The sequence below is a fragment of the Hibiscus syriacus genome, unplaced genomic scaffold (assembly GCF_006381635.1).
Source record: "Hibiscus syriacus cultivar Baekdansim isolate YM2019G1 unplaced genomic scaffold, ASM638163v2 tig00111671_pilon, whole genome shotgun sequence".
NCBI classification, from domain to species: Eukaryota; Viridiplantae; Streptophyta; class Magnoliopsida; order Malvales; family Malvaceae; genus Hibiscus; species Hibiscus syriacus.
The window spans coordinates 215,035-232,976 of record NW_024063152.1 but is presented as its reverse complement, the minus strand read 5'-3'; the positions used below and the strand labels follow the sequence as shown (position 1 = coordinate 232,976).

The window sequence follows — 17,942 nt, the reverse complement described above, 5'->3', positions numbered from 1 at the left end:
ATGTTACGGAAAACAGGTGAGTGGTCGATGCTTGTATTTCCTCCATTGTTCTCCCCTTTGTCTCCGGTACCAACTTGGCCCCGAATAGAACAGTTAAGGCTGTGGTTACTGAGAAAAAGAAAAATGGTCCTGCAATGAAGTTTTCTGATACATTTTAGTTTAGAAATGTAATGTTAATTTACTCTGACAGGGAGGGCGGGAAATGGACCATGTTTTAGTTAAACGAATCTTCTGTTTCCAGATTTTAGGGCGAGCATTGATCTCGGAATTGCCACATACCTCTGACATTATGATCCATGGTATTCCTCCCAATCCTATTGTGAAAGTTTTAGCACAGACCTGAGTTTGCAGTACTGATCAGTACAGGGACTTATTTGTTTCCCTATTTTGATAATACAAGGTTTTTGGGTTGTTACATCCTACTAAAACGTATTAATGTATAAGTACATTGCATGTATACATTATGTTCACCAGCATTGTTCATCCTTGGGAATGATCACTTGTAAATATACGAAAGAAAGTAAGCCATATGCGTATTGCTTATACATATTGATGCATTCATGTCCATTCCTTATATCTTAAATGTACAGAAAATGAGCGATAGATGCTTGTATTTCCTCCAGTGTTCTCCCCTTTGTCTCCGGGACCAACACGGCCGCGAATACAACAGTTAACCCTGAGATTCCCAAGAAAAAGAAAAATGTTCCTGCAATCATATTTGCTGATACATTTTAGTTCAGAAATGTAATCTTAATTTACTCTGTTAGAGAAGAAACGGAGAATGACCTGCTGCGCTCCATTCCATCATAAAATTGAAACTGTAAGTAATGACCCAAGCAGTGGACCAATTGACTAGGGTCACCAGGCTTCCAGCTTGAGCTTTAACATTGATAGGAAATATCTGACAAATAGTATGGACCATGTTTTAGTCAAATGAATCTCTTGCCTACAGCTAATGGGGAAAGCTTGATATGCAAGCAACGGCGAAGATTTCGATCTCGGAATTGACACATACCTCTGACATTATAATCCACGGTATTCCTCCCAAGCCTATCGAGTAGAATGTAGCACCGATCTGTGTTTGCAGTGTTGATCAGTTTACACATGTAGTTTGGCTTAATATGTACTTATAGTTGTTTAGATCCATGCAGGCTCTACAAAGAATCATGTATTGTGTTCATGATTACTGCATTAAATAGGTAAAATATGTAAGACAGACTGAAGTACCAATGTGCCGGTAAATGCCACAGACGGAGTAAGTGCCTTCAGATCGGGGAATTCCTGATTGTAAAATAGCATCAAAGTTTTCAGGAAAAAAAAAGAAAGAATTGGAAAGCTTTAAACAGGAAAGGACAATCTCTTGAAAAAAATTAACTAAATTTTGCAATACCTTAAAGCAGAATGACAGTCCCTGAAGAAAACAAGCAAAACACAGTCCACTTGCAGAAACCTGCATAAAATTGGATTGATTACACATTTACTTGTTTGTTCAACAATTTTACCACCTTGAAATGAATTTTTTTACGAAACTAACCAATAGGAGTGGTCGTCTACCGGATCTATCCATTAAAAATAAACCTAAAATAGATGCCGGAATCTGCAAAAAAAAACAATGTAATTGAGATGTCTCGGAAATGCTTGGAACATAATTTTACGTTAACTCCAAGTTGGGAAAGAAGCCATGAAGGTACCTGTACAATAGCTAAAACTTGAAGGCCAAGGTTACCTGATATGCCTGTTGCAAACAAAACTTTGTGTCTTCTTTGAATAATTTCTGCATCAATAATTATATAGGAAACAACATGGAAGATGTAAATTTACCGGCTTCGTTGAATATGCTACTGGTATAATATGCCATAGCACTATTTCCTCCTAGTTGTTGCAATAACATTAGGCCAACTCCAATCTGCAGAGTTCAAGAAGCCATATGATGAAATCATCAGGAAAGTCTTTAAAAGAAATTAGCATACTAATCGAATGTTACTCGAAGCTCACAATGAGTGCATTAGCATATCTCCTTTGGAACAATTCGAGGAAACTTTCTTCTGTCTGTTGCTCAAGAGTTTCCATATAAACCTACAAGATATTGTAAGCACATAACATTTCTTGTTATCATGAGGAAAACTATGTGTTCACAGAAGTAACAAGATATCAAGCCAATACGCTACTCTGATATCAGAAGCTTCTTCGGAAATGTCTGAGTCCTTTCCCCTTAGACACTTCAAAGAAGCCTCAAACTCTTTCTCTCGACCGGATTTTTCCTGCAGAAGTCGGTCATGTTTTGCATTCACGTGTTCATTTTAACATGTGTACTTGAAAAGCATCCAAAGATTGGGAGACTACTATGTTAGGCTTACCAGCCATCTAGGGGACTCCGGAATAAAAAACAAGCCTATAATCTGTACTACACAGGGGATTGCACCTGAAGGAAACGGAATGGATAAAAAACTTAAGCAAACTAACACTACCTTTAGCTAAAGTTAATAAGAAAATTGTATATACCGATCATAGCCAGTGTGCGCCACGAAATGATTGTTCCAGTGAAAAATATAAGTACAAACCCACAAGTAGTCATCAACTGCACCATTAAGAAGCTTAAATCGAATTAACGATAAGCTGAAAAATCACATTTTCAATTATGGGTTTAGTATAGTTTACCTGATTTGCCGATGCAAATGATCCACGGTGACTCTTAGGTGTTATTTCAGCTATGTAAACAGGTACCTGTTTTCATATAGAAAGTTCAGCTATATATCATTGTTAAGTTACTTCAAAACTGTTTCAAGCTGATGAAATATGTATGAACTACAAACTTTAGTACATTACCACATAACAAATCACACCAACCCCCGATTCCAATCAACAGCCTTCCGATGTCCAGCCACAAGGCATTCTTCCAACAGAAAGTAAACATACACTTCTTACGATCTTTCTTACGAATTGTTCCATTATCGAATTACCGGAAAGGAAATAATTTAAAGTGGAAGTTAACCTTTGCGAATGCTATTGATAGCCACCCAGCAGTGCAGAAGACATCAGAGAACCACATTGTCTGTTTCTCAAGAGTATATATGAACACATTAACTTAGAAGAATATGTAAAGGCTTAACCAAACAAATATAACTTACCCGTTTTCGACCGATAAGATCTGCTATCTTCCCACTTAAAATTGCTCCTACCATTCCCCCAATTGTCATTATTGAACCGAAAACAGAGTACTGCAAATTGGTGTCAAAGATTACACATCTATATTACTAGGATTCTTCGTTTCCGCACTATATCTATATCTATTTCCAATACATATTCGAATATAAATACGAGATAAACTTCGAAAAAATTAACTATAGCTGTATTTATCACTCACAATAATCCGAGTAAGATAGTTATATAAACTCACCTACAGCTTTCTTAAGCTTTAAGAAAGTAAATTGAATAGGAAAAAAAAGTAGAAAAGATTGGCATGTACTAACTGCTGACACAGAGAGGCTCAAGTCTTCCATGATCCCATTCTGAACAGGTGATGAATAACCAATCTGGGTTCATTTTCAAAGTTAGTTCATTATATCATATACTTACATATTAATATAAATTTAAGGTTCTTTTTGTTAAAAAAATGTTGAAGATCTTCACGTTGAGGATATGAAGAAGAAGAAAGGGAAGAGCTTACAGAACAGCCATAGCAGAAAGAGCCACAAACGGCAATAAACGTACTGAAGACGAGAACAGATGTCAATGAGGAAGCTGCCGGCGAGGATGGTATGTTAAGGTCGCCGGTAATACTGTCACCACCGGCGCCACCATTGATGCTTGGTTTTGTTTCATTTGGCGGTCCATATCTGCCTGTTAACAGCCCTTCTTCCATGCTTTCCCTCTCCATTTTTCCTACTTCTGAAATTGTTGAAGAACCAAGTCAAACGTTGAATCTATATCTCTGCCTTTTGTTTTCCATGATACAACTTTCAACCTTTTCTACATAAATAAAGAAATACCCACCTAATTTCTTTTAGCAATATTTTATGTTTAATTTATCAAAAAAATATATTTTATGTTTACATTTTCAAAAGTACACAAATGATTCCGATTATAAGATATTATTTTGTTGAGTAATCAAATTATTAAAAGTTACAAAATAATTCATCAACTCTAAAAAGTTATTTTGTTGAGTCTATCGACTATTAAAAGTTACAAAATAGTCACTCAACTATTCATTATTTTTCAAAGTCATCATTTTTCGTTAAAAAATTAATAATCGTCTGAGTTGGATATTAACATGTTGATTAAGATATGATAAAATCTAATATCATAATCTCAAACTACTATCATATCTCAGTCAACACGTTAATGTCCAACTCAGACGATCATTAATTTTTTAACCGAAAAGGATGAGTTTAGAATATAATGAATAATTGAGTGACCATTTTGTTATTTTTAATAATAAGGTGACTCAACAATATAATATCCTATAATTGAAGGACCATTTTATAACTTTATCCTTAAATTTTTCATCAGCCTAAATTCTAACATATCCATATATTTTATTGGGTAAACCACACCCATTTAATAACAGTGATTTGAATTTGATAATCGATATTTCAATCTTATTAATTAGATTATTTAACTAATTAGACGATTTCAATCAAGTTATACTATTAACATTCGAAGGGAAACTGACATGACGGATTATCAAAAAAGTATAATTACACATTTTATTTTCATTACTTATACAATCTATCAATTTAGTTTAAATTTTATTTTAATTTAATAAATTTAATCATATAATAAAATGATAACATACGTCATTAATGACATAATGTGAGTTGAACTGCAACATTATGTATATATCTTTTATTATAGCTAGGGTCAGAAAAGTTAAAAGTGACCAAGAGTGTAATCAAATTCAACAATTAAATAGTTTGAGAGTACCTAAATCACTAAAACAATTTTAATTGTTGGTTATATATATATATATTTAAATTGTAGTTAATGTAAGATTAAAAATAAAAAATGAATTTAAGATTTTTATATTTTTAAATTAAATTTTATTATTTCTTTTTATGATTATATATTAAAAATCAATTTAACAAAATCAAAGGATTGTATCGAAGGACACGTTCTCCCCTCAAATGATTGTTTCAAATACCTAGGGTCTATGATACATAAAGATGGAGGTGTAGATAATGACGTTACACACCGTATAAAGGCAGGATGGCTAAAGTGGAGGGCTGCTACTGGAGTTTTGTGTGACAAGAAAGTGCCTCTAAAACTTAAGGGAAAATTTTATAGAATTACAATAAGACTAGCGCTGCTATATGAATCAGAATGTTGGGCAATCAAGAAGGATCACGTAAGGAAGATGGAACCGCAGAAATGAGAATGCTTCGATGGACATATGGTAAGACTCTGTGGGACATGACACCAAACACTGCAATTAGGATGTCCTTGGGGTGGTGCTTGTATCCGAAAAATTGAGAGAGGGAAGACTAAGGTGGTTTGGCCATGTCCTTAGGCGACAACCATCAGATGCGGTCAGGAGGGTAGAGTCGATTACAGTCGACGGTACCAGAAGGAGAGGACGACCAAGGAGGAAGTGGGTAGACTAGTTGAGATCTGATTTGAATGATTTAGCCCTTATCGAGGACATGACCTCTGACAGGAAAGTGTGGAGACTTAAGACCAGAGTAGCCGAGTAGTTTGGATCACAGCTGTAATACCCCAAAAATTTAGATAATGACCAAAATGAAAACTTTGGAAGTTTGATGGCCAAAGTATAAAACTTGGGAAAAGTATGAGGAATTAAGGGATAAATTTCCTAAAAAGAATTTTATTTCATGAATGGATGGTTTACTCTTGAGAGTGGAGTTTTATAGAAATCATATTTTTGGATTTGGAATTTTAGTAAAGAAAAACTATAAAGGGTTAAAGCCGATAAGGAATTGATAATTCGGATCGAGTTGGGATTTTACAAAAATTTGAAGGATGTTATAAAATAATTGGAAATATTATTTTAATATTTTGGATCAGATAAATTTGGTCTGGAAATATGCAATTTTTCAGATTTAATCGAAACAATGGAATTTAGTGACTGAAATGCAAGTTTTGAAATTTCATGGGAAAATTTGGAAATTTAAAATCAAAATATTTCATCTTTGACTTTGAATTATGATAAGGATGAGTTGTCATAGTTTTATGGTAAATAGGAAGATTCATTAAGGGTGATTTGGTCATATCACAATTAAATGAATATAATATTCATTTATAGTGGAATATAGAGTAAAATAAGATGAATGCACCCAAACTTGCTATCTTCTTCTCCAAATCAGTCGTGGGTTCTCTCTCAAGGTAAGGAAAAGATTCAAATCAAATTTCAAGTAATTTACTTAGGATTTGGAGTAGGTTATAAATAGAAAATTGTTATATGCGAAAAACTCTATCTTTTGGTACCAATATTGCATGGTAATCTTGCTTGATTCAAATATCCCCAAATCTGGAAATTTGGGTTTATACAATGGTTTTTGAAATTAATGATGATTATTGATGATTTTGAGGGGTTTGTGTTCATATAAGGGATCATGAAATTAATGATGGATTTTGATGTTTGTGAGGTAGATGATTCATATTCTAGCATGAAAGATGATTAGAACATGTTTAATCTTTCTAGAACTTGTTCTTTAAATTTTGGCCATGAATGGTTTGAGTGAGAAAAATTATGAAAAAATTATATATGGGTTGGAAATGATGAAGGAAGTATTCTACAAGCCTTAGAAAAATTGGGGATCATTTTGTAAGTTTTGAAAAGTTGGGGATAAATTCGTAAATTTTGGAAAATTGATGAAGAGCCTAGGGATGAAGTTAAAAGAAACAGTTAGATTCTGAATTTGGCTGTAGGTTCGAAAATTCACCAGAACATATATAAAAATAATTTGGAGGTTATTTTTTTCTATTGTGTTCATATATGAATCTAGTTTTGTTTAAAACAAACGGAGATCAATTTCAAGTTGTATACAAATAGATATGAATTATTAACCGAGGAAATGTCAGAAAAATCGGACAACAGAATTCTGTACAAAACAGATTTTGTTGATCAACTTTGAAAATTCACCATAAATTGTAAAGAATGAATTAGAAAGAGTTATTTACATGGATAGATTCGTATTCGAGTCTAGTTTTCAATGGAAGAAACGGAATTAAATTCCAGTATGTACATCAATACAAAATATTGATTCTTTAAAGGTACTACAAGTTGTCTGAATTCTGGAAAATTGATGGGTGGTTGTGTAAGTGTTATATAATTGATGTACTATACTGGAAATTGTTGTTAGGGAATTGAAATGAGTGTTAATTGTGAAATAATTTCAATGTTGGAATTATTGGTATTAAAGAATTTAAGTAGTAAAATGGTGAAGGACCATTTTGTGTAAATTGGACAAGTTGGTTCCAATGTTAAAAGGAATTATAAGTATTATGGAGTTATTTTGGGATATGTTTATGTTAGTACAATACTGACATATATATCATTATGAATTTGTGATTTATACAGATTATGATTGATTTGTGATTGAAGCAAATCAAGAGGGTTTATTGTGGAACAATAGTGAGGCTTATATTTTGGCAAAATTATAAAGTGTCAAGGTGAGTGCAATACATGCATGAAATTCTACATGGATGTTTTATACATCATCAGGAAGACTTGCGATAAGTCGACCTTATTTATATCAGCATGATATATGTTATTTTTATAACTTCGACATGACATTGAAATGTCATAGTATGAAATTAAAATGCATTGATCATGAAAAATGTGATGTTTTACCATGAATGTTTTCGGGTATGAACTGCCCAATGTTAAATATTGATAATATACTTTGCCATTGATGGATTGAATAAAATAGACTATATGCCCAAGTAAATCATTGAGGGACAGGGTATAGTTGGCATGCCATAGAGTATAGCAGCTGCAGGTTTATAATAGCACTATAGTGTGTAAGGACACTAAGTGCAGGTTTATTGTCTGGATTAGCACTATAGCGTAAGCTTAGTGTAGGTGGTGGGCACGACCTTATGTGTATTGTCCGGATTAGCATTATGACGTAAGCTTAGTGCAGGTTTAGCACTACGGTGCAGATATTTTACTCGAATACCCAGGGTCCTCAAGGTTTAATATGGGCTATGGGCTATGGATTATGGTTTATTGGTTAATAAATGGTAACCAGGTAAAATAAGCTTACGAGCTTATGGAATAATGGCAAGTATATTGGTAAAATAAGCTTACGAGCTTATGGAATTTAAATGGTAAGTATTTTGATAAAATAAGCTTACGAGCTTATGGGATAAATGGTAAGAGGTTTTATATTATTTTTTATCATGGTAAATATTGGTTATGCACATAAAATGATTTTATGGCATTTGGATTTTGGACATTGAAAATCATGCATGAATTGTATTGCACTGTTAAATGTTTTAATTGCCTCACTAAGTATATACTTAGCGTGTGATGATTTTCACGTGTAGGTAAAAAGCCAGTAATGGAATAAAGAGTTTACAACGTCATCAAAGATCGAGAAGTATATTTCTATATCAGTAAGACATCCTAAGATGTAATGTAGATTAAATTAGTGGCATGTAATTATTATGTTTTATTTGTTTTGTTGAATTAAGTTGGAACAAAAAATGGAATTTTATGAACTTATGTGTATTTTCGAAAGTCTGTAGCATGAACAGTAACCACGGTTTTAAGCAAAATTTTTCAGAATGTTAAAGGGGTATCGATTCCCCTGCTACAGGTATCGATGCCCCTACTGTTCACGATACACTGTTCACGGTACTATTCACTATTCATAAAAAAATCTTTTGGATTAAATTTGTTATAATTAAATATTATTTATATGATATGATATTTTTATAATATCATTTACTATTTTAAGAAAAAATAAATTTTAAATCGCTTTTGAATCGTAAAATGGTTTTAGACATTCGGATAACATCTATAATCTGTATAGGTATAATTATACGGGTTATGGGTGTTACATTTATTGGCATCAGAGCTACATGTTTAGCCGATTCTAGGACTAAACCGAGGTTGTTTTGAGTTAAAAAAAATGTATACATGCCACTAGGATGTCAAAAGTTACTGATAGTTGTATATATACTGTGATGATGATTATTAGGAGTAAAGTTACTCTTTAATAATGTATGATGAATCTGACTATGATCAGATGTTGGAAAATTAAAGAAAAAGGTAAGAAAGTCGAAATTGTTTAAAAGAAGGTCGAGATTGAAATTGACAAAAGGGACTAATATGATTTATGTAAAACACCTTAGAAGGGTGGAATTTGTAAGGGATTTTTCTCCAGATTGTGGAAGAAATGCCCAGTTTTTAATGAAGATTCTGAATGGAAGAATCAATTAAAAAAAGTTTGAATGACTTATAAGAAAAGTTGAATCGAATGAGGATTTAGAAGAGATTTTTGAATCTAGTGATGATTCTGAGGTTTCTCCAGGTAAGCTTAAATAGTGAGAAATATTTAGCATTGAATTGTTTAAATCATTGTTGAATTGAGTAAGAGGAAATAAGTAAGCGGTAAATATGATTTCCGTTAAAAGGTTACAGAAAGCTGAGTTATTAGTGAATCAAATGATTATGAGTTAGATTGGGAATAGATATCAAGTCCATTAAAACTGGATAGAGTTACCTTGTAAAGGTAAATATGGAATAATGGATAAATGGATTGTCTAACCCTTCCATGCTACAATGAATTATTGTATAGATCGAGATTGATTCTCAAGAACTTGAAAAGTGTCAGGTTCGTAGTGAGATGAAAAATAGTAAATTTGTTTAATAGTGTGATTTTAGCATTAACTAATATGAAGTTATTGCTACAAATTTATCAAGTTTTCTTATTGAACGATGTGAACATTGAAACTTTCATTTGAGATATAAAATGTTTCAACTGTTCGGAAATATTATTTTGGATCTGGAAAAGTTTTATAGATTTCCTTAAGAATGAAATAAAGAATTCTAAAGTAGAGATATTCAATTCTATTTGACATTAAGTGATATTATTGTGGAAGACCATAGGTCATGGTCACGGTCATGATACAAGTGTTACACGGACAAATATAAATGTCTGATAAAGATTCAAGAGCTTATGTTAATGGTGAATCTTATGGGATTATCATTAACGAGTTTTAGATCATTTTGATCAGAAGTTGATTGTCTCTGCATTAAGGTCGGGTTAATAGTCGCAAGAAGCGATTAATTTTTAAAATGCGGAGAAAAAAAGAATATTTAATGATTGATGAAAAAGGTAAAATCATGAATAAGTGATATTAGAAATGGTTGCGATTAAGGGTTGCGATTAAAAGGATGAATAGCTTTTGTAGCTAAGGTGATAGATACTCAAGTATCTGAAGTAAGATCATATGATATTTCCATAACTTGGGAATTTTCATATGTATTTTTAGATTTAATATATTGATTACCTCTAGATTGAGAGGTGGAATTCAATATTGATGGTTATCAAGGCATGAATCATGTATCTATGGATTCATATTGAATGGTTGCAATTGAGTTAAGATAATAAAGAACCAATTGCAAGAACCGTTAGATTGAGGATGCATTAGACTGAATGTTTCACCTTGGAGTGAACTGGTGTTGTTTAAAAAAAATGGATCTATGCGATTATGCATAGAATATCGATAGTTAAACAAAGTAACTATCAAGAACAAATTATCCTATTTTGAGGATTGCTGACTTGCTGATCAGCTTTAAAGGAGCAATAATGTTTTCTAAAATCAGTCTGCGAATGGGATATCATCAGTTAAATATTAAAGAGGATGATGCTACAAATATAGGTTACAGAAAACGGTATAGACACTACGAGTTTGTAGTAATGCCGTTTGGTTTGATAAATGCTTTAGCATCATTCATGGATTTTGATGAATTGAGTATTTCAACGTTATTTAAATTAGTTTGAGGTGGTCTGTAATGATGACATTCGAGTATACTCGAATACAAAGATAGAGCATGATGTTCATATTCGTATTGTGCTCGAGGTAACTAAGGGTAAAAAGTTATATGCCAAAATGTCAAAGTGTGAGTTTGGCTATTAGAAGTTACTTTTCTTGGTTATGTTATCTCGACGGAAGGTAAAAAAAATCAAGCAATATTGGAGTGCAAACCTCCAAAGAATGTTCAGAGGTATGAAGTTTTTGGGACTTGTTGGTTATTATCGAAGGTTTGTGAAAAACTTTTCGATGGTTGCTTATCCTTTGGCCAAGCTCTTGAGAAAGGATGTTTCATTTGCTTGGACCGAGAAATGTCAAGAGAGTTTTAAAACTCTAAAGAAGATTTTTAACAGAAGCACCAGTGTTGATATAAGCAGAATCGGACAAATAGTATGGGGTGTATAGTGATACATCTCATAATGGTTTGGATTGTGTACTTATGCTAGAAGGTAAGGTGATAGCCTATGCTTCTCGATAATTAAAGACGCATGAGTGGAATTATTATAGTCATGATCTTAAGTTAGCATTGGTTGTTTTTGCTCTAAAGATTTGGCGTCATTATTTGTATGATGAGAGATGCCACAACTACACGGATCATAAGAGTTTGAAATATCTGTTAACTCAAAAAGAGCTTAATTTGAGACACGGAGATGAATAGAATTTTTAAAGGATTATGATTTGATCATTAATTATCATTCGGGTAAAGCAAATGTTGTGGAAGATGCACTTAGTCGGGAAACTTTTGCAGTTTTGCGAGCTATGGATGTGCGACTATTGTTAAAAGAAAATGGTGCATTATTGGTAAAAAATATTGTATAAAGGAAACAGATCTATTTATACTTTACCTCAGCCACAGAGAGACCCAGATCAGCTATGATTCCAGTCTGAGCAGGTGATGAATATCCAATCTGGTAAATTAATCATATTAGTTCAACTTTTGTAAGACGAATGCAACAGTATATGATTACCATCGGCGAACTGAATAAAACCCAAGTTTCTTAAGTCTTATTGCTTTTCAACAGGTGAACAAGAACAGTCCAGGTACTGTGTAGAATTAAGGTCAAACTTAGCCATTCATTGTAATCAAAATTCATGGTCAAGCAGGAGAAGGGGAAACCCCTTTACTTTGCAGATTAAGATTATAAGTAAAACTAATCATTTCAATAACGAAAACAGATACTTACAGCATTTCCAAAAACATAAGATCCACAAACAGCAACAAAGGTGCTAAGAACAACCATAGTTGTTGCAGAAGAAGTAGTTCCAATTCCACCTTGTTCTTCACCAGAACTACCATGTCCAGCTCCATCCGGAGGCTTCTCTTTAACTATCAAAGAACTTGAAAGTTCACCATCTTCTATTTTCTGTCTACTCATCTCTCAAAAATTCAAGCAAGAGAACTGTAGCCAATAATTAAGCAACAGAGTAAAGGAGTTTGATTGGAAGTGGTGTAAAGAACAAAAGGACAAGAACTTAATTTTTCAGTTTGAAGAAATGATAAGAGTTATCCATTGGGCCTGAGAGGCCCACACATGAAATGTGATATTTGTTGGATTGTTTGAATATTTCATGCATATTGAGTAAATTTGCCAAAGTGAACTCAAATTCCAAGTTTAGATATTTAAAAAATTTGAATGTCTCAATATCATAAAGTGTACGGTTTACAGTATACAAATGTATACAGGGTCTTTTAAGACCAATATGAGGAAATGGAAACGGTTCACCACATTTCCTCCCTGGAAATGGTCACTTGTGAAACAAAAATGAAAGTAAGCCATATTTGTGTTGTTTGTAAACATGGTGCATTCAAAGCCATGCAAGATTAAATCTTATATGTTACGGAAAACAGGTGAGTGGTCGATGCTTGTATTTCCTCCATTGTTCTCCCCTTGTCTCCGGTACCAACTTGGCCCCGAATAGAACAGTTAAGGCTGTGGTTACTGAGAAAAAGAAAAATGGTCCTGCAATGAAGTTTTCTGATACATTTTAGTTTAGAAATGTAATGTTAATTTACTCTGACAGGGAGGGCGGAAATGGACCATGTTTTAGTTAAACGAATCTTCTGTTTCCAGATTTTAGGGCGAGCATTGATCTCGGAATTGCCACATACCTCTGACATTATGATCCATGGTATTCCTCCCAATCCTATTGTGAAAGTTTTAGCACAGACCTGAGTTTGCAGTACTGATCAGTACAGGGACTTATTTGTTTCCCTATTTGATAATACAAGGTTTTTGGTTGTTACATCCTACTAAAACGTATTAATGTATAAGTACATTGCATGTATCATTATGTTCACCAGCATTGTTCATCCTTGGGAATGATCACTTGTAAATATACGAAAGAAAGTAAGCCATATGCGTATTGCTTATACATATTGATGCATTCATGTCCATTCCTTATATCTTAAATGTACAGAAAATGAGCGATAGATGCTTGTATTTCCTCCAGTGTTCTCCCCTTTGTCTCCGGGACCAACACGGCCGCGAATACAACAGTTAACCCTGAGATTCCCAAGAAAAAGAAAAATGTTCCTGCAATCATATTGCTGATACATTTTAGTTCAGAAATGTAATCTTAATTTACTCTGTTAGAGAAGAAACGGAGAATGACCTGCTGCGCTCCATTCCATCATAAAATTGAAACTGTAAGTAATGACCCAAGCAGTGGACCAATTGACTAGGGTCACCAGGCTTCCAGCTTGAGCTTTAACATTGATAGGAAATATCTGACAAATAGTATGGACCATGTTTTAGTCAAATGAATCTCTTGCCTACAGCTAATGGGGAAAGCTTGATATGCAAGCAACGGCGAAGATTTCGATCTCGGAATTGACACATACCTCTGACATTATAATCCACGGTATTCCTCCCAAGCCTATCGAGTAGAATGTAGCACCGATCTGTTTGCAGTGTTGATCAGTTTACATGTAGTTTGGCTTAATATGTACTTATAGTTGTTTAGATCCATGCAGGCTCTACAAAGAATCATGTATGTTCATGATTACTGCATTAAATAGGTAAAATATGTAAGACAGACTGAAGTACCAATGTGCCGGTAAATGCCACAGACGGAGTAAGTGCCTTCAGATCGGGGAATTCCTGATTGTAAAATAGCATCAAAGTTTTCAGGAAAAAAAAAGAAAGAATTGGAAAGCTTTAAACAGGAAAGGACAATCTCTTGAAAAAAATTAACTAAATTTTGCAATACCTTAAAGCAGAATGACAGTCCCTGAAGAAAACAAGCAAAACACAGTCCACTTGCAGAAACCTGCATAAAATTGGATTGATTACACATTTACTTGTTTGTTCAACAATTTTACCACCTTGAAATGAATTTTTTACGAAACTAACCAATAGGAGTGGTCGTCTACCGGATCTATCCATAAAAATAAACCTAAATAGATGCCGAATCTGCAAAAAAAAACAATGTAATTGAGATGTCTCGGAAATGCTTGGAACATAATTTTACGTTAACTCCAAGTTGGGAAAGAAGCCATGAAGGTACCTGTACAATAGCTAAAACTTGAAGGCCAAGGTTACCTGATATGCCTTGCAAACAAAATTTGTGTCTTCTTTGAATAATTTCTGCATCAATAATTATATAGGAAACAACATGGAAGATGTAAATTTACCGGCTTCGTTGAATATGCTACTGGTATAATATGCCATAGCACTATTTCCTCCTAGTTGTGCAATAACATTAGGCCAACTCCAATCTGCAGAGTTCAAGAAGCCTATGATGAAATCATCAGGAAAGTCTTTAAAAGAAATTAGCATACTAATCGAATGTTACTCGAAGCTCACAATGAGTGCATTAGCATATCTCCTTTGGAACAATTCGAGGAAACTTTCTTCTGTCTGTTGCTCAAGAGTTTTCCATATAAACCTACAAGATATTGTAAGCACATAACATTTCTTGTTATCATGAGGAAAACTATGTGTTCACAGAAGTAACAAGATATCAAGCCAATACGCTACTCTGATTCAGAAGCTTCTTCGGAAATGTCTGAGTCCTTTCCCCTTAGACACTTCAAAGAAGCCTCAAACTCTTTCTCTCGACCGGATTTTTCCTGCAGAAGTCGGTCGTTTTTTGCATTCACGTGTTCATTTTAACATGTGTACTTGAAAAGCATCCAAAGATTGGGAGACTACTATGTTAGGCTTACCAGCCATCTAGGGGACTCCGGAATAAAAAACAAGCCTATAATCTGTACTACACAGGGGATTGCACCTGAAGGAAACGGAATGGATAAAAACTTAAGCAACTAACACACCTTTAGCTAAGTTAATAAGAAAATTGTATATACCGATCATAGCCAGTGTGCCCACGAAATGATTGTTCCAGTGAAAAATATAAGTACAAACCCACAAGTAGTCATCAACTGCACCATTAAGAAGCTTAATCGAATTAACGATAAGCTGAAAAATCACATTTTCAATTATGGGTTTAGTATAGTTTACCTGATTTGCCGATGCAAATGATCCACGGTGACTCTTAGGTGTTTTTCAGCTATGTAAACAGGTACCTGTTTTCATATAGAAAGTTCAGCTATATCATTTAAGTTACTTCAAAACTGTTTCAAGCTGATGAAATATGTATGAACTACAAACTTTAGTACATTACCACATAACAAATCACACCAACCCCGATTCCAATCAACAGCCTTCCGATGTCCAGCCACAAGGCATTCTTCCAACAGAAAGTAAACATACACTTCTTACGATCTTTCTTACGAATTGTTCCATTATCGAATTACCGGAAAGGAAATAATTTAAAGTGGAAGTTAACCTTTGCGAATGCTATTGATAGCCACCCAGCAGTGCAGAAGACATCAGAGAACCACATTGTCTGTTTCTCAAGAGTATATGAACACATTAACTTAGAAGAATATGTAAAGGCTTAACCAAACAAATATAACTTACCCGTTTTCGACCGATAAGATCTGCTATCTTCCCACTTAAAATTGCTCCTACCATTCCCCCAATTGTCATTATTGAACCGAAAACAGAGTACTGCAAATTGGTGTCAAAGATTACACATCTATATTACTATTCTTCGTTTTTCCGCACTATATCTATATCTATTTCCAATACATATTCGAATATAAATACGAGATAAACTTCGAAAAAATTAACTATAGCTGTATTTATCACTCACAATAATCCGAGTAAGATAGTTATATAAACTCACCTACAGCTTTCTTAAGCTTTAAGAAAGTAAATTGAATAGGAAAAAAAAGTAGAAAAGATTGGCATGTACTAACTGCTGACACAGAGAGGCTCAAGTCTTCCATGATCCCATTCTGAACAGGTGATGAATAACCAATCTGGGTTCATTTTCAAAGTTAGTTCATTATATCATATACTTACATATTAATATAAATTTAAGGTTCTTTTTGTTAAAAAAATGTTGAAGATCTTCACGTTGAGGATATGAAGAAGAAGAAAGGGAAGAGCTTACAGAACAGCCATAGCAGAAAGAGCCACAAACGGCAATAAACGTACTGAAGACGAGAACAGATGTCAATGAGGAAGCTGCCGGCGAGGATGTATGTTAAGGTCGCCGGTAATACTGTCACCACCGGCGCCACCATTGATGCTTGGTTTTGTTTCATTTGGCGGTCCATATCTGCCTGTTAACAGCCCTTCTTCCATGCTTTCCCTCTCCATTTTTCCTACTTCTGAAATTGTTGAAGAACCAAGTCAAACGTTGAATCTATATCTCTGCCTTTTGTTTTCCATGATACAACTTTCAACCTTTTCTACATAAATAAAGAAATACCCACCTAATTTCTTTTAGCATATTTTATGTTTAATTATCAAAAAAAATATTTTTTATGTTACATTTCAAAAGTACACAAATGATTCCGATTATAAGATATTATTTTGTTGAGTAATCAAATTATTAAAAGTTACAAAATAATTCATCAACTAAAAAGTTATTTTGTTGAGTCTATCGACTATTAAAAGTTACAAAATAGTCACTCAACTATTCATTTTTTCAAAGTCATCATTTTTCGTTAAAAAATTAATAATCGTCTGAGTTGGATATTAACATGTTGATTAAGATATGATAAATCTAATATCATAATCTCAAACTACTATCATATCTCAGTCAACACGTTAATGTCCAACTCAGACGATCATTAATTTTTTAACCGAAAAGGATGAGTAGAATATAATGAATAATGAGTGACCATTTTGTTATTTTTAATAATAAGGTGACTCAACAATATATCCTATAATTGAAGGACCATTTTATAACTTTATCCTTAAATTTTTCATCAGCCTAAATTCTAACATCCATATTTTTATTGGGTAACCACCCCATTTAATAACAGTGATTTGAATTTGATAATCGATATTTCAATCTTATTAATTAGATTATTTAACTAATTAGACGATTTCAATCAAGTTATACTATTAACATTCGAAGGGAAACTGACATGAGGATTATCAAAAAAGTATAATTACATTTTATTTTCATTACTTATACAATCTATCAATTTAGTTTAAATTTTATTTTAATTTAATAAATTTAATCATATAATAAAATGATAACATACGTCATTAATGACATAATGTGAGTTGAACTGCAACATTATGTATATATCTTTTATTATAGCTAGGGTCAGAAAAGTTAAAAGTGACCAAGAGTGTATTCAAATTCAACAATTAAATAGTTTGAGAGTACCTAAATCACTAAAACAATTTAATTGTTGGTTTATATATATATATTTAAATTGTAGTTAATGTAAGATTAAAAAAAAAAGAATTTAAGATTTTTATATTTTTAAATTAAATTTATATTTCTTTTTATGATTATATATTAAAATCAATTTAACAAAATCAAAGGATTGTATCGAAGGACACGTTCTCCCCTCAAATGATTGTTTCAAATACCTAGGGTCTATGATACATAAAGATGGAGGTAGA

At 33.2% G+C, this 17,942-nt stretch overlaps 2 protein-coding genes across 3 annotated transcripts; both read right to left on the bottom strand.

The window, feature by feature from the left end:
* Positions 1-412: 412 nt before the first annotated feature.
* Positions 413-16,550, bottom strand: LOC120167283 (sugar transporter ESL1-like). Its single transcript, XM_039176351.1, has 18 exons — positions 16,468-16,550; positions 16,271-16,333; positions 15,930-16,019; positions 15,796-15,855; positions 15,631-15,696; positions 2,659-2,724; positions 2,503-2,578; positions 2,358-2,422; positions 2,169-2,261; positions 1,996-2,076; positions 1,822-1,906; positions 1,692-1,735; positions 1,535-1,597; positions 1,391-1,450; positions 1,228-1,281; positions 1,016-1,075; positions 787-901; positions 413-706 (listed from the first exon to the last, which is right to left on the bottom strand). Exons 2-18 carry the CDS (start codon positions 16,298-16,300, stop codon positions 579-581), a joined length of 1,236 nt encoding a protein of 411 aa, XP_039032282.1. The 5' UTR covers positions 16,301-16,333; positions 16,468-16,550; the 3' UTR covers positions 413-578.
* On the bottom strand, positions 12,774-14,689 carry LOC120167285 (sugar transporter ERD6-like 5). Of its 2 annotated transcripts, XM_039176355.1 has the most exons (9): positions 14,639-14,689; positions 14,512-14,555; positions 14,358-14,417; positions 14,215-14,274; positions 14,052-14,105; positions 13,847-13,906; positions 13,618-13,732; positions 13,418-13,538; positions 12,774-12,839 (listed from the first exon to the last, which is right to left on the bottom strand). In XM_039176355.1, coding segments are annotated over exons 1-9 (552 nt in total). In that variant the 5' UTR covers positions 14,676-14,689; the 3' UTR covers positions 12,774-12,838. The 2 variants fall into 2 exon arrangements, with proteins under 2 accessions (XP_039032286.1, XP_039032285.1); XM_039176354.1 differs by lacking the exon at positions 12,774-12,839 and having other exon boundaries at positions 13,306-13,538.
* Positions 16,551-17,942: the final 1,392 nt, after the last annotated feature.

Coding starts and splice junctions, on each gene's coding strand:
- LOC120167285 (XM_039176354.1), bottom strand. CDS start 14,675: ATGGCATATTATACCAGTAGCATATTCAACGAAGCCG. Junction 14,106..14,214: donor GACTGTCATTCTGCTTTAAG/GTATTGCAAAAT, acceptor TTTTACAATCAG/GAATTCCCCGATCTGAAGGC. Junction 13,733..13,846: donor CGTGGATTATAATGTCAGAG/GTATGTGTCAAT, acceptor ACTATTTGTCAG/ATATTTCCTATCAATGTTAA.
- LOC120167283 (XM_039176351.1), bottom strand. CDS start 16,300: ATGGAAGACTTGAGCCTCTCTGTGTCAGCA. Junction 1,598..1,691: donor AAGTTTTAGCTATTGTACAG/GTACCTTCATGG, acceptor TTTTTTTTGCAG/ATTCCGGCATCTATTTTAGG. Junction 1,451..1,534: donor GTAGACGACCACTCCTATTG/GTTAGTTTCGTA, acceptor AATTTTATGCAG/GTTTCTGCAAGTGGACTGTG.